The 20,514-nt window shown below is 32.8% G+C and overlaps 1 protein-coding gene and 1 long non-coding RNA gene across 4 annotated transcripts in view; both read right to left on the bottom strand.

The window, feature by feature from the left end:
• LOC139517135 (uncharacterized) overlaps positions 1–20,514 on the bottom strand; it is a 560,758-nt gene that overhangs the window by 479,780 nt on the left and 60,464 nt on the right. The gene's annotated exons all lie outside the window — the stretch shown is intronic.
• LOC139517030 (tRNA dimethylallyltransferase-like) overlaps positions 1–20,514 on the bottom strand; it is a 36,753-nt gene that overhangs the window by 1,263 nt on the left and 14,976 nt on the right. Inside the window, exons 6-12 of one of the 2 annotated variants that reach the window (XM_071307604.1) lie at positions 20,022–20,133; positions 18,005–18,123; positions 17,163–17,240; positions 16,532–16,597; positions 16,416–16,462; positions 5,956–6,067; positions 813–864 (exon numbers count right to left, since the gene is read on the bottom strand). In XM_071307604.1, the coding sequence (XP_071163705.1) occupies positions 813–864; positions 5,956–6,067; positions 16,416–16,462; positions 16,532–16,597; positions 17,163–17,240; positions 18,005–18,123; positions 20,022–20,133 (586 nt within the window). Of the gene's footprint in view, positions 1–812; positions 865–5,955; positions 6,068–16,415; positions 16,463–16,487; positions 16,598–17,162; positions 17,241–18,004; positions 18,124–20,021; positions 20,134–20,514 lie in introns of both variants that reach the window. The other variant, XM_071307615.1, reaches the window with a different exon arrangement.

Genomic DNA, 20,514 nt, shown 5'->3' with positions numbered 1-20,514 from the left:
CAAAATTCTTTGACATGTTTTGACCATTAATACCAGATAGATATATAGTTCTTTGGGAAAATATGAGCCCTTTTGTACTAAAAAAGTGTTTTAAATATATTATAACTTATATTCACCCCTCATAAAAGCGATATTTATAACATAAAAAATCTGTAGAACAAGAAATTAAATTGGTGTGGCCTTAAATATGTTTATCAGTTTAAAACGATATAACATTGATTTGGATAACTAAAAAAACTCATGATGTCTCCTGCATAACACAGGTAGTGATCATAAGACACAATCTTAATAACTTATGCACTTTCAGATTTTCACCCTAGCTTGTTAAAAAGATTTTATTTCATAATGTTTCCACATTCTGTATTTTGTAGTAATAAGCATTGGGCATAAGTTTTAAAACATTTGGTTGAGGCAAACTAAAGTTAGATAACAGAAATGAATATTTTTAGCAATTCTATTTGTAAAGAGGCACAACTCTAGAACGGTAAAAGTGACACCACCAAAATTCAAACTTTATCAGTGTTTAGTGGTAATAAGCATTGTGTATCATAACACCGCTTTGGTGGGGGCATAAAAATGGTAGGAAGTTCCAGGAGAACTGTGAAATCGAAGTGACAGCATAGTATTGTGAAGAGAATATGATAAAAAATTGTTCTTTGTATTCTACCAAGTATGATAACTTTTGGCAACCAGTCTCTGTGTAATAGTGTATTATGGTTAATTAAAGACTAACTGTGTTCCCTTTGGTGGAATCAGTGGAAGACAAAAAAATTAAAAAGTTAAATTGAAGAAATTTCACAAGAAATACAAACCTTTTCCTTTTGGCTCTAAGCATTCCATTATGTTTTTTCCCCTTTAAATGAGCTAGAAATATAAAAAAAATTGCATTAAATATTTAAATTAATACAAGCTAGAACTCATGTGAGCAGAGTCCCCCCCCCCCTAATTTTTTCACCTCCCCCTTTCCCTTATTCCAAAACAAAAACTCATTCCCTCAAGTTAAAGTCATAATCTCAATTCAAATTTCAACATAATAACCCTTCTAAATACATAATACAAGTCTTATAATATAAAATGACATACATAGTCATGGCTAAAATTAATATTAATACTTGTTTCTCCCCCTTTTTTGCCTCCAATTCCTAAATGGTTTAAGCCATAACCCCCAATAGTCAATCAAAACCATCTCTCTGTTATATGGAAACTTGTGGTATAATTTCAGAGATTCATTCACTTTAACACAAGTTACTGTCTGAAAACTACAAAAATGCTTATTTGGGCCACTTTTTAGGCCCCTGATTCCTAAACGGTTGAGACCATAACCTCCAAAATCAATCCCAACCTTTTTTTTGTGATTCTAAGCCTTGTGTTAAAATTTTATTGATTTCTATTCACCTATACTTAAATTATTATCTTGAAACCATCCGTCTTCGGATGACAACGACAACGCTGTCAATGTGATACCAATATACGACCAAAATTTTTTACATTTTTGCGGTCGTATAAAAATAGATAAAAATCATCAATCAAGGGCAATTACTCCTATTTAAGGGCATACGATACAGTAGAGATCCCTCGTTGATTTTTTCCTAAAATTTTGATAGTAGGTCAATTTTAATGTGTACTTTCCAAATATGAAAAGAAAAAAGTACCTTCATGACTTACTTTTTGAGATAATTTGGTTTGAAATTTGCATATTTGGAAGAAAATTCCCGAAAATTCATAAATAATGACTTTTAAAGAAAGTAACAATACTTTTGAACAAAAAGTCATAACTTAACCGTTTTTTTTGTAAAACGTTCCCTTGATCCATGGCAGCTACATGCTGGAACAAGTTTAAGGTTAAACCAAATTATCATTTTCCGGATTTAGATTGATATATGCGAAATGAAGAAATTGACCATATTTTTGCGTCTTTTCGGAAGTGCAGAAAAAAATTGATCGTTGATTTTTTCTTGAAATTTTGGGGGAGTGTTCTTGAAACAGTACTTGATTGATTCCAAAAGAAAAAAATATGGGTCCATGTGCTTGTTTTTTCAATAAAAGCCATATACCTTAAATTTTTACGACGTCTGTCAGTATGGCGCTAAATTACGTTATAAAAAGTTTTAATCGCACCAACGTCGTGTAATCATTCCCGCCATAAACGACTACGCTGTCAAGTATATGAAGGTGTTTTCCAAAGCGTTGATACTTATCATAAAAATTCATAAGATGGTTATTCATAAAATCGCTAAACATTTGTGCTAAACATGAGGCTAAACATTTACGAAACGGAATTTGGACAGGAACCTTTTCATAATAAAAAAAGGATATTTATAAAAAAGGAACCCGGCAGATTACTTTGTCAGATGTGCGGCAAAACAGAAAAATCTTATAGAAGTATACAGGTGCAGCTTCGTCCGACATAAGTTTTAAATTGCTTCATGTACCGAAAGAGGATAGCCAACATTATTGCAAAGGCCCTAGCATGTCAAAATGTGAACCAACTATAAATTAAGTGAGGTGATACCATTAATTAACAACCGTATAACCTTCAACAATGACAAAACCTGTCAGCTTTAAAAGGCCCCGACGTACTTGGATTTTTTTTCTTTTTACATTAAAAAAATAATCATCTTTCAAATTTAGATTATAAGGAGTACTTCTTGTTCTATAGTTTGAGCTGTTTTGTGCAATTTCATGTCATAATTGCCTCAGTCGACTGAAAATGAAGTTGTAGTATAACATTTCATAGGAAGTACAGCAGCTAGTATATTAGAGAATAATATTCAAGGATGTCTTTATCGATAGATAAGTAGCATTACCTTTCATACGGCGTAATTGTGTGAATATAGCGTACTTGTATGTCTAGAAGTAGAGCTATATTGAAAACACTTTATTTGTTCTTCTGTCCGATGATCTAACTATAATTGTGTTACTTTTCTCAGAAACAACGCTACTGCATGACTTCATAATTGCTCATCAGCTTGACAGCGACGAGTTTTAACGTGTGTACACTTTCTGATCTGTCTGTCTGTCTGCAATTAGTGTACATTTGTCGATACTTCAATTTATATCTCTCAATACATTGAAGTACAAAAGGGAGATGCATATACAAATAAGAAGACGTGGTATGATTACCAATGAGGCCAATCTCAACCAGAGATCAAATGACAAAGACGTTAACGACTATAGGACATCGGACGGCCTTCAACAATGTTTAAGACCCATACCGCATAGTCAGCTATGAAAAGACCCTATATGACAAATGTAAAACAACTCAAACGGGAAACTTACGGCCTGAGTTAAGTACAAAACAATGAACGAAATACAAATATGATAATACAATAACAAACGACACCATTGAATTGCAAGCCCTTTTAACAGCATGTGAACGGAGGTTTTCTTGTTTTGGTCTATAACATCCAGATTGATATACACAAAAAATAAAAAACAAACTAACGTGTGACAATTCTGCATCTATTGGCAATATTTTGCTTAAATTCAAAACAAAAACGACACCAATGTAATTTTTTTAAATCTTTTTAACGGACTTTTATTGACACCTTTTCTACATACACATATACACATATGATATTTTTAAGAAATCAATTAAACTCTGCAATTTTTTTTATGTACCAAGGCAAGTCCAGAACAGGATGAGAGACTTCTTTATTTATAATTTTATTTACGAATAGGGGTGTTGTACGACCTTGTCCACCATGAGGGTCTCGCATATGCAGTCGGTTTTGTTATTTTATTGATTGTATGTTAAATTCGGCCGTACAATAACAATTCACCATTCAATTTGCAGTCTACCCAATGCTATACAAGAAGAAAAAAATAAAGACACAAACTATTTTGATTCTGATTATCTTTCAATTCAAGATAGTATTATTGACTTCATTATCAATGAATGAAAATATATGTTCTCGTCATGAAAAATATTGCACAGCTGTACCCTACGCCGTAGTAATGACTTTTGTGTATGGATTTCAAATCTTCCAACACTAGACCTGATTCGGCCACCCTACGGGTTCATACGTTTTCTCATTTTTTTAGTTTCATTAAAATAACATGTTGATATCATAAATGTTCAATTAAATATTTGCCGCTGGACATTAAGCAGATATTAATAGATATAGGAAGATATGGTATGAGTGGCAATGAGGCAACTCTCAATCCAGGTAACAATTTATAAAAGTAAACCATTATAGGTCAAGGTACGGCCTTCAACACGGATCCTTGGCTCACACCAAACAGCAAGCTATAAAGGGCCCTAAAAATTACTAGTGTAAAACCATTCAAACGGGAAAACCAACGGTCCAATCTATATAAAATCTATACTCATAATTAGCTTTTGCAGCTTTTGTCATGTTTGTGCTGATGTCAAAAATAGCAGGTTCTTTTGTTCCGTAATGTGTCTTATTTGTTAAAATGTTATTCAGCATGTTACAGTTTAAGCAACGAATAGTAGGATAGCTCCGAATCCTTGCAAATTTTCTTTCTCTTAGTACGTTGAGCAGATTCTGTTTGGCCGTACAGTTTTGGCAGTTATTCAGTGCTTTTGCCAGACTAAGAGTATTTAGCTACACGTTCAATAGTCAAAATCTACGTAGCGCTACGTAGCAGCTGCGATATTCAACGCAGCCCAGGTACTTTTCTGAAATTCGTGTAACCTGATTATGACGTCAATGAATATTCCGCGAAAATATGACTTCATTTAAAGCGACGTCGCGAAATGTTAACGTTTTTATTAGAAACATCGCGAAATTACAACGTTCTGGTTACCAACGTCGCGAAAACAACACGAAAAGTTTTGAAAACATTATTATCTGCCCCTGCTACTGTATCGTATTCCCTTAAGTGAACTGACAATTGTGTCTTTGTTGATTGTATCTTGCTGATTTTTTTACTGTTTACAGTTTCTCCATCTGTTCCATAAAGTTTGCCCAAAACACCAAAAAAAAAACCCAAATAGTCATTTAAGGATGTACACCTCTGAGGAGCCAAAAATTTCTAGAATTAAACTTTTTTGCTCAACCTGATTTCTGGGTTTATAAGACTGTAACAAAATAATTGGTGAAGAAAAAATCATATGGTGGTGCAATTCTTTTTTTGCTACAGCCTTTTGAAAATGCCCAATTTTGATGATTTCCCCATTTTTCATCGATTTTTACCTATTTTTGGGCTATTATCGTGAAAAAAATCACAGTTCCACAATTAAACTTTTTTTTATACTTTCTATAAAGATGAAGTGGACCAATCTGAATAAATTTTACTAAAAAAAACTGTAGGTAGGTGTTAATATAAGAAAGTTTTATCATATTTTGATGCTTTTTTGTGTAAAATTTGCCATGCTGTCAAATTTGTATTTTTGTGATTTTTCTCAGTTTTAAGAACAAAATGCATATTATTTCAACTTTTTTGCTATAAATGATTGAAAAAATACATATCTAAGAAATTTGAAAAGACCAAATTGATATGGGGTGTACATGATTCTTGTAAAATCATTTTTTGTATCCCCCACCCATTTTTTAAAAAAATTGGCTAAAAATACTGACTTGGTTGGTCGTAAAATTTGAAAACTGGATTACGCAAAAAACATTCATTGTAAATACACAATTTTTCACAGATTTATGTTTGATTATAATATTTTTAAAATTCATTGATATTTTCCACTTCTATCACATGTTTTGGAAATAATTCAAGAACGAGATTTCAACGAGACTGAACGAGACTGAAAAGTCAGAAGAATACATCCTTAAGGGAAGTAACTCAAATAAGCGCAACAGCAATGATATCTATCAATTGAAACAAATATTCAGTAAATCTTATCTTGTCTTAAATATTGAAATCCATAAGAATTATTTGCTTCATTACTTGTACTATACAATTAGCTTTAAAATTAATCAGCTTCATGTTGTTTGGCAAACTCCTTCGAATCATAGTGTATATTATGTAAGTGTATACCTTCCCATTCCTGCTGCATAGTAAACACCATATCACAGACATCACACATATTATAAACAGGAACATTGTATGATTGCTCTACTGGAATAGGTTCATATTCAGGCTTTTCTCCCTATAAGTAGAAATCATCAGAATATAAAAAATGTTGACAATTGCTATTCTCAAACCTATTCAACCGATTCAATTCTCTATCAGCTAAGTAGAAAATTAAACTGGCTGTTAATACAGTATATTTCAGAAAATTCATCTCATGAATTTTTTGAACTCTGAGCTTTGAAATAAAAATATGTATCTCTTAACCTACTTATGACTCTTATAGAAGCTCTGTGAAACTTTAAACATATGGCTCTTAACCATGAAAACTGTTTTATAGCTATGTAACATATATAAATAAATATAAAATAAAGTTAATCACTTGCGATGTATGAATACGATCATGTTTCATTTCACTGAAACAAAATACATGTTTACTTCTGGCATGATACATGATAATACTTTTATTTTTTTATGTTTCTTAGGGCTGGTTAATGATTCTCAGTGATCAGAGTTGAAAATTATGCAGAAATATAAATGCAAAATAAAAACTTTTTTTGCATACAATTCCTAATAACTGTTTCAAGAAACTATATATAGGTTAAATTCCAATGCTTGGCAAAGATGCAAAGACTGTAAATTTTATAATCTTTGCATTGACCTTCAAAAGAATCATATCAACAACTAACATTACTTCATTTACTTAATGCAAACATGATGCCATTTTAACACTAAAACCATTCTCAATTCTGTTATTTTAGGTCCTTTTTGCCTGTTGAGCAAATCAGCAAACTAGTTTTATTCATTCAAGCCTTGTAGTTTGAATGTAAAGTATAAGATACAAACCTTGAGTACAGAATTGAGTATATTAATAGCTGGTTTGTTGAAATGGTTGTCCCACTGTGATAAGATACAAACCTTGAGTACAGAATTGAGTCTATTAATAACTGGTTTGTTGACATGGTCATCCCACTGGGATAAGAAACAAACATTGAGTACATAATTGAGTATATTAATAGCTGGTTTGTTGACATGATCTTCCCATTGTAATTAGATACAAACCATGAGTACAGAATTGAGTATATTAATAGCTGGTTTGTTGACACAGTCTTCCCATTGTGATAAGATAATAACCTTGAGTACAGAATTGAGTATATTAATAGCTGGTTTGTCTACATGGTTGTCCCACTGTGATAAGATACAAATCTTGAGTGCAGAATTGAGTATATTAATAGCTGGTTTGTTGACATGATCATCCCACTGGGATAAGATACAAACCTTGAGTACAGAATTGAGTATATTAATAGCTGGTTTGTTGACATGGTTGTCCCATTGTGATAAAATACAAACCTTGAGTACAGAATTGAGTATATTAATAGCTGGTTTGTTGACACAGTCTTTCCATTGTGATAAGATACAAATCTTGAGTGCAGAATTGAGTATATTAATAGCTGGTTTGTTGACATGATCATCCCACTGGGATAAGATACAAACCTTGAGTACAGAATTGAGTATATTAATAGCTGGTTTGTTGACATGATCATCCCACTGGGATAAGATACAAACCTTGAGTACAGAATTGAGTATATTAATAGCTGGTTTGTTGACATGGTCTTCCCACTGTGATAAGATACAAACCTTGAGTACATAATTGAGTATATTAATAGCTGGTTTGTTGACATGGTCTTCCCACTGTGATAAGATACAAACCTTGAGTACAGAATTGAGTATATTAATAGCTGGTTTGTTGACATGGTCTTCCCACTGTGATAAGATACAAACCTTGAGTACATAATTGAGTATATTAATAGCTGGTTTGTTGACATGGTCTTCCCATTGTGATAAGATACAAACCTTGAGTACAGAATTGAGTATATTAATAGCTGGTTTGTTGACATGGTCTTCCCATTGTGATAAGATACAAACCTTGAGTACAGAATTGAGTATATTAATAGCTGGTTTGTTGACACGGTCTTTCCATTGTGATAAGATACAAACCTTGAGTACAGAATGGAGTATATTAATAGCTGGTTTGTTGACACAGTCTTCCCATTGTGATAAGATACAAACCTCGAGTACATAATTGAGTATATTAATAGCTGGTTTGTTGACAAGGTCTTTCCATTGTGATAAGATACAAACCTTGAGTACAGAATTGAGTATATTAATAGCTGGTTTGTTGACACAGTCTTCCCATTGTGATAAGATACAAACCTTGAGTACAGAATTGAGTATATTAATAGCTGGTTTGTTGACACGGTCTTTCCATTGTGATAAGATACAAACCTTGAGTACAGAATGGAGTATATTAATAGCTGGTTTGTTGACACAGTCTTCCCATTGTGATAAGATAAAAACCTTGAGTACAGAATTGAGTATATTAATAGCTGGTTTGTCTACGTGGTCTTCCCATTGTGATAAGATACAAACCTTGAGTACAGAATTGAGTATATTAATAGCTGGTTTGTTGACATGGTTGTCCCATTGTGATACGATACAAACCTTGAGTACAGAATTGAGTATATTAATAGCTGGTTTGTTGACGTGGTCTTCCCATTGTGATACGATACAAACCTTGAGTACAGAATTGAGTATATTAATAGCTGGTTTGTTGACATGGTCTTCCCATTGTGATAAGATACAAACCTTTGAGTACAGAATTGAGTATATTAATAGCTGGTTTGTTGACATGGTCTTCCCACTATGATAAGATACAAACCTTGAGTACAGAATTGAGTATATTAATAGCTGGTTTGTTGACATGATCATCCCACTGTGATAAGATACAAACCTTGAGTAAAGAATTGAGTATATTAATAGCTGGTTTGTTGACATGGTTGTCCCACTATGATAAGATACAAACCTTGAGTACAGAATTGAGTATATTAATAGCTGGTTTGTTGACATGGTTGTCCCACTATGATAAGATACAAACCTTGAGTACAGAATTGAGTATATTAATAGCTGGTTTGTTGACATGGTCTTCCCACTATGATAAGATACAAACCTTGAGTACAGAATTGAGTATATTAATAGCTGGTTTGTTGACATGGTCTTTCCATTGTGATAAGATACAAACCTTGAGTACAGAATTAAAGGGATAATTCACGATTTTTCACTTTTCATCTTATTATGTTCATAATACCATAAAAAACATATTCACCAAGTTTTATTTTGATATGAAATCTAATAAAGAAGAAAATTGGGAATTATTAATTTTATTTTTTGAAACTTCCTGACTTATGTGACGTAGTTTAAGTCTTTGATGCATGCCGGGAGTGAAAATATCTCATTTAAGTCTTGTTCGTTAACCATCTAATAACCCGATTTAAAGCGCATCGACGACTTTTGATGTAGCTATTAACCAACGAAAAATAAGTGATAGCCATGCAACTTTTAAAATAAGATCGTGTGGATTTTTTAAAACGAATTTTAATCATAAAAGTAAATCATACAATAGAACATTTTTATGATTTTTTTTCTAAAAATACTTAAAACAAACATACGAAACTGACATGATCGATAGTGTATTAAAAATACATGTTTGTATTCTGACCTTTTTGCTTCATTCCAGCAATCATTTTCACTTGCTTGTACGGTGGAAACAATAAAATGTGTATTGTTTTGTGACACCTTAAGAATGTGGAATGCGTAGTTTAACTCAAGGTAATTAAAAGATTAGCATTATGTAATTCTAATCTTTTGATCCTCATTCAGTGAAATCTAGGCGTCACGGTTCACTGGCATTTCAGGTGTGAACAACATTTCGTATCAATTGTAAACGGGAGTCAGACAAAGTTTCAGACACATGAATGTAAAAAAAAATAATTAAAATTAATTAACGGGAATAATAAGATCGCACAATAACTGGATAGCTGTTGTATATTTTTATATTTTGCATAAGATCACTTTTAATGAATTATGACTTTTGATTACTTTAGTAACGATAAAATACTGAATTATTTTAATTGAAGAATTTATAAATAAAAATAGCCTTCTAAACACGAGTTTATGAACTAAAAATTGTACTATTTCAAATTAGGAACGGCAGCCTTAAATATTTCAAACAGATCATTAACAATTGCAATTATATAATTTAGTCCATCCAAAGTGATCTTAAATTACCTATTGAGGAATTAAACTGCTCATCAAAATATTTTAAATCTCACAACACATGAATACTTCAGATATTTGAAAACAGATGTTTTAAAAAATTGACAGGAAATTAAAGGATCTAATTGGAATGAAATCAACAAATTACGAACAGATATGCTTTTCAAGTGTGAAAAACATCAACAAAATTTATACATAATCGGGAATGTCCTTCTTAAAATACTCTTTGTCTCACACCGTAACTATATATAATACTTTAGCTATTTGACCAACGATGTATTAAAAAAAATGAACGAATTAAATGTCATCTTTCCCTATTTTTAAATGTAATTATAAGTCTGTTTCAACTGGCAAGAATACCACTAAAACGGACAAGCAGTTTATTCTTTAAATTGCTGTCATTGAATATCAAGAGAGAAAATAAATCCCGAAATTGATTTGAAACTTTGATACTCTATAGTTTTCCTGGAAAATATTCACATCCCTCGGTATTAGTGTACTTCCAGTTGCGTATATATTACATGCATGTCGGAACAATTGTGATGATGGCGAATGTCTTCCTTTTTTCGAGAACCATCTAATTGATATATAAATGTCCATAACTTCGATGAGCCAAATAAAGTTATATATCGACCTGTATTTAAATCTCTTCTTCTTCTTCTTTTGGTATACTACAGTCTATCGTCATTTGATGATTACATACGGTTGGCATACGTGGACTTGTCATTTTACAAAACTTTTACCCCAATTTACGCAAAATGTATGTTTCTTTCTTATGTTCTATGTATACATGTATATGTTTTAATTTGCGCTATAGGTCCGTAACTTATAATCCAGGCGTATATACGAATGGTCGACAAGTGCGTACATTTTTTTAAATCAATATTTCTGGCCTTCACCATTGACAACGAGTATCTATTACATTTTACCAAATTTACCCTTGGAAAAAATACGTATATAAATTTTTATTTCATCAGATCTGTTTGTTTTTTTTTGGGTATTATTTATATTTTTATAAATAATTTTCTTTTCATCAGAAATGTTATTCATAAACAAGCGTATGAGTTTAGTAATATCACTTTCGGACACGTAACATAGAGATGTATATTATACACCTAATAGTTCAAAATGGAAAGTTATAAGTTATCCGCCGTGTACACTTATCAATACACTAAGAAGTGAAACGATGCATGAATTTGCAAACTCGACAGGAAATCGCTTGAATACCTGGACGTGTCACCTCACACCCCCTACAATATCTTTGGGAGTAATACCTTTAGCCATGCGGGTGATCAGTGGAGCGAAGATCCTAATTTATTTGAATAAAGTTTATTACATAAAAGAATTATGAACTAATTAGATTTCCGAAAACAATTCAAGTTTCACGGAAGACTTATTTATGATTTGAAATTTTGACTTTTTCACTATTAAATTCCTATATTATCAGTCTAAAAATAACAGATCATGGTTATTTAAAAAAAAAAAGAAGAACATTTTCCGTATCAAGTTAGTTAACTAGTTAACTAGTCGGATAAAACAACCGTACGATTGACGAGATATCGACACGCAATTACGACTACATCGGGTTACTGTAGTTTTGGTCCTTAGACATATCGTGACTGCAAATCGGAGAAGGTGACAAAATGGCTGACCGCAGAGAATTGATACTCTAAATTTAAAATCGATGGTGATCTCTTATATAGCAGAATAAAACTTAAATATCTATGAATTTGAGCATTTTTATACAGAATAAACATAATATCAATTTTTGATTTTTTTGCGAAGTTTCCCTTTAAGTATATTAATAGCTGGTTTGTTGACATGGTCTTCCCATCGTGATAAGATACAAACCTTGAGTACATAATTGAGTATATTAATAGCTGGTTTGTTGACATGGTCTTTCCACTATGATAAGATACAAACCTTGAGTACAGAATTGAGTATATTAATAGCTGGTTTGTTGACACGGTCTTCCCATTGTGATAAGATACAAACCTGGAGTACAGACTTTAGTATATTAATAGCTGGTTTGTTGAAATGATTGTCACACTGTTATAAGATACAAACCTTGAGTACAGAGTTGAGTATATTAATAGCTGGTTTGTTGACATGGTCTTTCCACTGTGATTAGATACAAACCTTGAGTACATAATTGAGTATATTAATAGCTGGTTTGTTGACATGGTCTTCCCACTGTGATAAGATACAAACCTTGAGTACATAATTGAGTATATTAATAGCTGGTTTGTTGAAATGGTTGTCCCACTGTGATAAGATACAAACCTTGAGTACAGAATTGAGTATATTAATAGCTGGTTTGTTGAAATGGTTGTCCCACTGTGATAAGATACAAACCTTGAGTACATAATTGAGTATATTAATAGCTGGTTTGTTGAAATGATTGTCACACTGTTATAAGATACAAACCTTGAGTACAGAGTTGAGTATATTAATAGCTGGTTTGTTGACATGGTCTTCCCACTGTGATTAGATACAAACCTTGAGTACTACTTGAGTATATTAATAGCTGGTTTGTTGACATGGTCGTCCCATTGTGATAAAAATACAAACCTTGAGTACAGAATTGAGTATATTAATAGCTGGTTTGTTGACATGGTCTTCCCACTGTGATAAGATACAAACCTGAGTACAGAATTGAGTATATTAATAGCTGGTTTGTCTACATGGTTGTCCCACTGTGATAAGATACAAACCTTGAGTACAGAATTGAGTATCTTAATAGCTGGTTTGTCTACATGGTTGTCCCACTGTGATAAGATACAAACCTTGAGTACAGAATTGAGTATATTAATAGCTGGTTTGTTGACATGGTCTTCCCACTGTGATAAGATACAAACCTGAGTACAGAATTGAGTATATTAATAGCTGGTTTGTTGACATGGTCTTCCCATTGTGATAAGATACAAACCTTGAGTACAGAATTGAGTATATTAATAGCCGGTTTGTTGAAATGGATGTCCCACTGTGATAAGATACAAACCTTGAGTACAGAATTGAGTATATTAATAGCTGGTTTGTTGACATGGTCTTCCCATTGTGATAAGATACAAACCTTGAGTACAGAATTGAGTATATTAATAGCTGGTTTGTTGACGTGGTCTTCCCATTGTGATAAGATACAAACCTTGAGTACATAATTGAGTATATTAATAGCTGGTTTGTTGACACGGTCTTCCCATTGTGATAAGATACAAACCTTGAGTACAGAATTGAGTATATTAATAGCTGGTTTGTTGACACAGTCTTCCCATTGTGATAAGATACAAACCCGGAGTACAGACTTTAGTATATTAATAGCTGGTTTGTTGACATGGTTGTCCCATTGTGATAAAATACAAACCTCGAGTACAGAATTGAGTATATAAATAGCTGGTTTGTTGACATGGTCTTCCCATTGTGATAAGATACAAACCTTGCGTACAGAATTGAGTATATTAATAGCTGGTTTGTTGACATGGTTGTCCCATTGTGATAAAATACAAACCTCGAGTACAGGATTGAGTATATAAATAGCTGGTTTGTTGACATGGTCTTTCCACTGTGATAAGATAAAAACCTTGAATACAGAATTGAGTATATTAATAGCTGGTTTGTTGACATGGTCATCCCACTGTGATAAGATACAAACCTTTGAGTACATAATTGAGTATATTAATAGCTGGTTTGTTGAAATGATTGTCACACTGTTATAAGATACAAACCTTGAGTACAGAGTTGAGTATATTAATAGCTGGTTTGTTGACATGGTCTTCCCACTGTGATTAGATACAAACCTTGAGTACTACTTGAGTATATTAATAGCTGGTTTGTTGACATGGTCGTCCCATTGTGATAAAAATACAAACCTTGAGTACAGAATTGAGTATATTAATAGCTGGTTTGTTGACATGGTCTTCCCACTGTGATAAGATACAAACCTGAGTACAGAATTGAGTATATTAATAGCTGGTTTGTCTACATGGTTGTCCCACTGTGATAAGATACAAACCTTGAGTACAGAATTGAGTATCTTAATAGCCGGTTTGTTGAAATGGATGTCCCACTGTGATAAGATACAAACCTTGAGTACAGAATTGAGTATATTAATAGCTGGTTTGTTGACATGGTCTTCCCATTGTGATAAGATACAAACCTTGAGTACAGAATTGAGTATATTAATAGCTGGTTTGTTGACATGGTCTTCCCACTGTGATAAGATACAAACCTGAGTACAGAATTGAGTATATTAATAGCTGGTTTGTCTACATGGTTGTCCCATTGTGATAAGATACAAACCTTGAGTACAGACTTTAGTATATTAATAGCTGGTTTGTTGACATGGTTGTCCCATTGTGATAAAATACAAACCTCGAGTACAGAATTGAGTATATAAATAGCTGGTTTGTTGACATGGTCTTCCCATTGTGATAAGATACAAACCTTGAGTACAGAATTGAGTATATTAATAGCTGGTTTGTTGACATGGTTGTCCCATTGTGATAAAATACAAACCTCGAGTACAGGATTGAGTATATAAATAGCTGGTTTGTTGACATGGTCTTTCCACTGTGATAAGATACAAACCTTGAATACAGAATTGAGTATATTAATAGCTGGTTTGTTGACATGGTCATCCCACTGTGATAAGATACAAACCTTTGAGTACAGAATTGAGTATATTAATAGCTGGTTTGTTGACATGGTCATCCCACTGTGATAAGATACAAACCTTGAGTACAGAATTGAGTATCTTAATAGCTGGTTTGTTGACATGGTCTTCCCACTGTGATAAGATACAAACCTTGAGTACATAATTGAGTATATCAATAGCTGGTTTGTTGACATGGTCTTCCCATTGTGATTAGATACAAACCTTGAGTACAGAATTGAGTATATTAATAGCTGGTTTGTTGAAACGGTCTTCCCATTGTGATAAGATACAAACCTTGAGTACAGAATTGAGTATATTAATAGCTGGTTTGTTGACATGGTCATCCCACTGTGATAAGATACAAACCTTGAGTACATAATTGAGTATATTAATAGCTGGTTTGTTGACATGGTCTTCCCACTGTGATAAGATACAAACCTTGAGTACAGAATTGAGTATATAAATAGCTGGTTTGTTGACATGGTCTTCCCACTGTGATAAGATACAAACCTTGAGTACAGAATTGAGTATATTAATAGCTGGTTTGTTGACATGGTCATCCCACTGTGATAAGATACAAACCTTTGAGTACAGAATTGAGTATATTAATAGCTGGTTTGTTGACATGGTCTTCCCACTGTGATAAGATACAAACCTTGAGTACATAATTGAGTATATCAATAGCTGGTTTGTTGACATGGTCTTCCCATTGTGATTAGATACAAACCTTGAGTACAGAATTGAGTATATTAATAGCTGGTTTGTTGAAACGGTCTTCCCATTGTGATAAGATACAAACCTTGAGTACAGAATTGAGTATATTAATAGCTGGTTTGTTGACATGGTCTTCCCACTGTGATAAGATACAAACCTTGAGTACAGAATTGAGTATATTAATAGCTGGTTTGTTGACATGGTCATCCCACTGTGATAAGATACAAACCTTGAGTACATAATTGAGTATATTAATAGCTGGTTTGTTGACATGGTCATCCCACTGTGATAAGATACAAACCTTGAGTACATAATTGAGTATATTAATAACTGGTTTGTTGACATGGTCTTCCCATTGTAATAAGATACAAACCTCGAGTACAGAATTGAGTATATTAATAGCTGGTTTGCTGACATGGTCTTCCCATTGTAATAAGATACAAACCTTGAGTACATAATTGAGTATATTAATAGCTGGTTTGTTGACATGGTCTTCCCACTATGATAAGATACAAACCTCGAGTACAGAATTGAGTATATTAATAGCTGGTTTGTTGACATGGTCTTCCCACTGTGATAAGATACAAACCTTGAGTACATAATTGAGTATATTAATAGCTGGTTTGTTGACATGGTCTTCCCATTGTAATAAGATACAAACCTCGAGTACAGAATTGAGTATATTAATAGCTGGTTTGCTGACATGGTCTTCCCATTGTAATAAGATACAAACCTTGAGTACATAATTGAGTATATTAATAGCTGGTTTGTTGACATGGTCTTCCCACTATGATAAGATACAAACCTCGAGTACAGAATTGAGTATATTAATAGCTGGTTTGTTGACATGGTCTTCCCACTGTGATAAGATACAAACCTCGAGTACAGAATTGAGTATATTAATAGCTGGTTTGTTGACATGGTTGTCCCATTGTGATAAGATACAAACCTTGAGTACAGAATTGAGTATATTAATAGCTGGTTTGTTGACATGGTCTTCCCACTATGATAAGATACAAACCTTGAGTACATAATTGAGTATATTAATAGCTGGTTTGTTGACACAGTCTTCCCATTGTGATACATCAGTAGAATCTAATCCATATACTGGAGGGAGACAGGAACCTCTGTCTACAAAATATTACATCAAGCTTAGTTTATATTTCAAATAAATTCAAAGATGTTTCATAATATAATTAAAGTTTTCGTAGAACCAATTATCAACATTCCAATCAACCATGTTTCTGTCAAATCAGCCTTAAACCTGAACGCAATATTCATGGACAGTTACTCTATTATTTTAATCAAACGATTTTAGTTGAAATGGACTGTAGGTAGATCTTAACAATGACAGTTCTTGCCAATTCTGCACTTGCCAGATTTTCATTATGTACATTGATTTTCAAAATAATAGACAATACATGCATTTACCTTTATGTTTATTTAATAGCCTATGTGGCTCTGTTGCTTGGAAGGTGGGATTAATGGACACATTTCTAAAAAAACAGATAGCCCTTAGATGATTGTGTCTATGTTTGGTTCCCTATTGACCATGTAGTGTTGTCAGCAAAATATTTCTGTTAAAAAAAAAGGAGAAACAAAGACGGATTCAAAATGATAAGAATAGCTCTTACTGGACCTTGGGTGAGGCGAGTTAACAATGATGTAAAATACTGTACATAAAATTTGAACATACATCTTAAGAATCTGTTTTTCACCCATCTAACTTGAGTTCTAGCATATCTTCTTGTCACTAATTTCATTTCTTCAATACCTAAAAAATACAGAACTATCTTGAACACAATTATAAGTAAATTATTTTTTGTTAACCATCATCATAGAATATTAATATAGAGTCACAACAAGAATGTGTCCCTAGTACATGGATGCCCCATCCGCACTATCATTTTCTATGTGTTCAGTGGACAGTGAAAATGGGATAAAATCTCTAATTTGGCATTAAAATTGGAAAGATCATATCATTGGGAACATGTTTTACTAAGTTTCAAGTTGACTGGACTTCAACTTCATCAAAAACTACCTCAACCAAAAACTTTAACCTGAAGCTTGACAGACGAACAGACAGACGAACAGATGCACAGACCTGAAAACATAATGCCCATAAATGGGGCATAAAAAATGGAGTACATGGCTAAATTGAACAAAGTGCAATTATTTTATACTTTACCAAAATTTATTTCAATGTGACTCACAGTGATGAGGCTGCCTCTGGGTACAGGATTTTCTCATTGTGTTGAAGACCCATTGGTGGCCTTCAGCTGTTTTCAACTCTTTGGTCAGCTTTTGTTTCTTTGAAACCTTCCCAATTTCCATTCTTAATTTTATTTAGTGTCCAAATAGAAATCGGTCGCAAGAAAGAGCAATTAATAAACGATTTGACAATAAATTCCAGGTATAGGAGGGTCAATGTGGCAGCAACATGAGAAAGTGAACCTAAAACAAAACTTAACAGAAAGATAAGATTTTACTCTGTACATATAACCACCAGATTCCATTAAGTATTTTAAAAGGCATTACCTTTTTGTAAAAGTTGTTTTCCCTTTTCTGTATCTTTTTCATCCTCAGGTAAAAGTAAATAATCATGAAATTCTTTGAATCCAATACTTTGGAATATTCCATGCGTATAGTCTACTTCACTGTAAATAACAAAATTCAGATTTCAGTTGAGATTTTTTTTAAATATCAAGATATAAAGTTTGAGGTAATCAACTATTAAAAAGTTTGCATTATTATCTGAATTGTCTTTAAAATCTAAAATAATGAAGAAAAAGATTTTATGCAAAAATGACTTAATTTGATATAGTTTATTATGATTGTAGTTGAACACACCTGCCTGGGCAGGTATGTCTTTTTTATGTCATTTTTTAGTAGCAATAAACAAAAGAACTATGTCAATTGGACATGCTTTGATAATATATATGCGCTTGAATTTTTACTTGATAACATTTTTGTTCGCTTTGGAGATTCCATATATCATCAAGTTATTGGAATTCCAATGGGGACTAACTGTGCACCACTTATTGCAGACATGTTTTTGTATTGTTATGAGTTACAATTTATGACTAAAATAAGCAAAGACCCATCGAAACAACATTTGATACAAAAATTTAACAATACTTTTAGATATTTGGACGATATATTGGCTCTCAATAATGACGACTTCAGTATGTATACTAAAGAAATCTATCCTGTTGAACTTACTTTAAATAAAGCTAACACTAACAATGACCACTGCCCTTTCCTCGATCTTGATATCTATATCATTAACAGGAAGCTTAATACAAAAATTTATGATAAAAGAGATGATTTTTCATTTCCTATTGTTAATTCTCCATTTTTAGATGGTGATGTTCCCTTGTCACCATCTTATGGTGTTTATATATCTCAACTTGTATGATTCGCTCGTGTATGTAACAACGTATTAGATTTTAGGGAGAGAAATTTATGTATTACTGAAAAATTATTACACCAGGGTTTTTGATATCACAAACTAGTCAAAACATTTACTAAAATTTATCATCGGTATAAGGAAATAATTCGTCAATATAACTCAACATGCAGACATCTTATACGTTCAGGTATTTCACATCCAATCTTTTATGGTAGTATTCTTTACAAAGCACAAAAATGTCGATATTCACCTCAAAAGCTTACAAAAGCTTTAAACAGACTTATTAAGAAGGGATATAGTTACGATACTGTTGTCAGGTCATTAAAGATTGCATATTTTGGCTTTAATATTGATTCACTTATAGGGTCTTTGCATCGGAACTAAACACATTTATTTAAAAAAAAAAAATTGTTGGCATGAAACAGGTTATGTTCTTCTCTATATTTTATGATAGTATGATACTAAACCCCTAAAAGGAGGGATTGTGTCTGATATTCATATGATGAAGACATAATCTTTCAATCAGTTTAATTGAGGTCTGGAGCTGGCATGTCAGTTAACTGCTAGTAGTCTGTTGTTATTTATGTATTATTGTCATTTTATTTATTTTCTTTTGTTTCATCTTCTGACATCAGACTCGGACTTCTCTTGAACTGAATTTTAATGTGCGTATTGTTATGGTTTACCTCTTTACATTGGCTAGAGGTATAGGGGGAGGGTTGAGAGCTCATAAACATGTTTAAATCCGCCGCAATTTTGAGCCTGTCCCAAGTCAGGAGCCTCTGGCCTTTGTTAGTCTTGTATGATTTTTAATTTTAGTTTCTTGTGTATAATTTGGAGTTTAGTATGATGTTCATTATCACTGTACTAGTATACATATTTTTTAAGGGGCCAGCTGAAGGACGCCTCCAGGTGCGGGAGTTTCTCGCTACATTGAAGACACATTGGTGGCCTTCGGCTGTTGTCTACTCTATGGTCGAGTTGTTGTCGCTTTGACACATTCCCCATTTCCTTTCTCAATTTTGTGTCCTCACAACCTCGGTGTTGACAGGCTAACTAAGTGTGTGAATATCATTTTTAAAATACCATTGCCTAGGCTGTGCAAAAGCTCTTCTATAAAATCAGAAAATAAGTACCACATACTTATTATCTTTGATTCTAGATGAGTTGTATTGTTTGTGAAATTCCTGTAATTCTGTTAAAAGTCCTTTATTCATCATCTCCTCTACTCTTTTGTCTGTTCTTGAATCTAAAACTAAAATAAAGCAGAGAATCTTATTGGTTGTGTGGATGGATTGGTTTCAAACGTAAGATGTAGAGCAGCAAATATTACAATATATTCAAGATGAAAACATATATGAATATGAGCCCTGCTTTGTACTTGACTGACATGCTGAGTTGTATTTTAATATTTAAGCACACAATGTAACCTTGCAGTAAGACAATCACCAGAACTGCAAATATAATCTGACAAACATGTGTTTTGCCCTTGTCCTAAATGCCTAGTGCTTAGAGGAGAAAGAGCAAATACCAATTTTACAGTTTTTGGTTTGACCCAGTCAGGGATAGAGCTCACATCTCCCCGCACTCCAGGATAGCAAGTTACAAAATAAATGACAAATGTAAAGAAAATTTC

Source organism: Mytilus edulis, chromosome 1 (assembly GCF_963676685.1).
Source record: "Mytilus edulis chromosome 1, xbMytEdul2.2, whole genome shotgun sequence".
NCBI lineage: Eukaryota > Metazoa > Mollusca > Bivalvia > Mytilida > Mytilidae > Mytilus > Mytilus edulis.
Note: the sequence above shows the minus strand (reverse complement) of the source record. Positions and strands in the feature narration are given on the sequence as shown.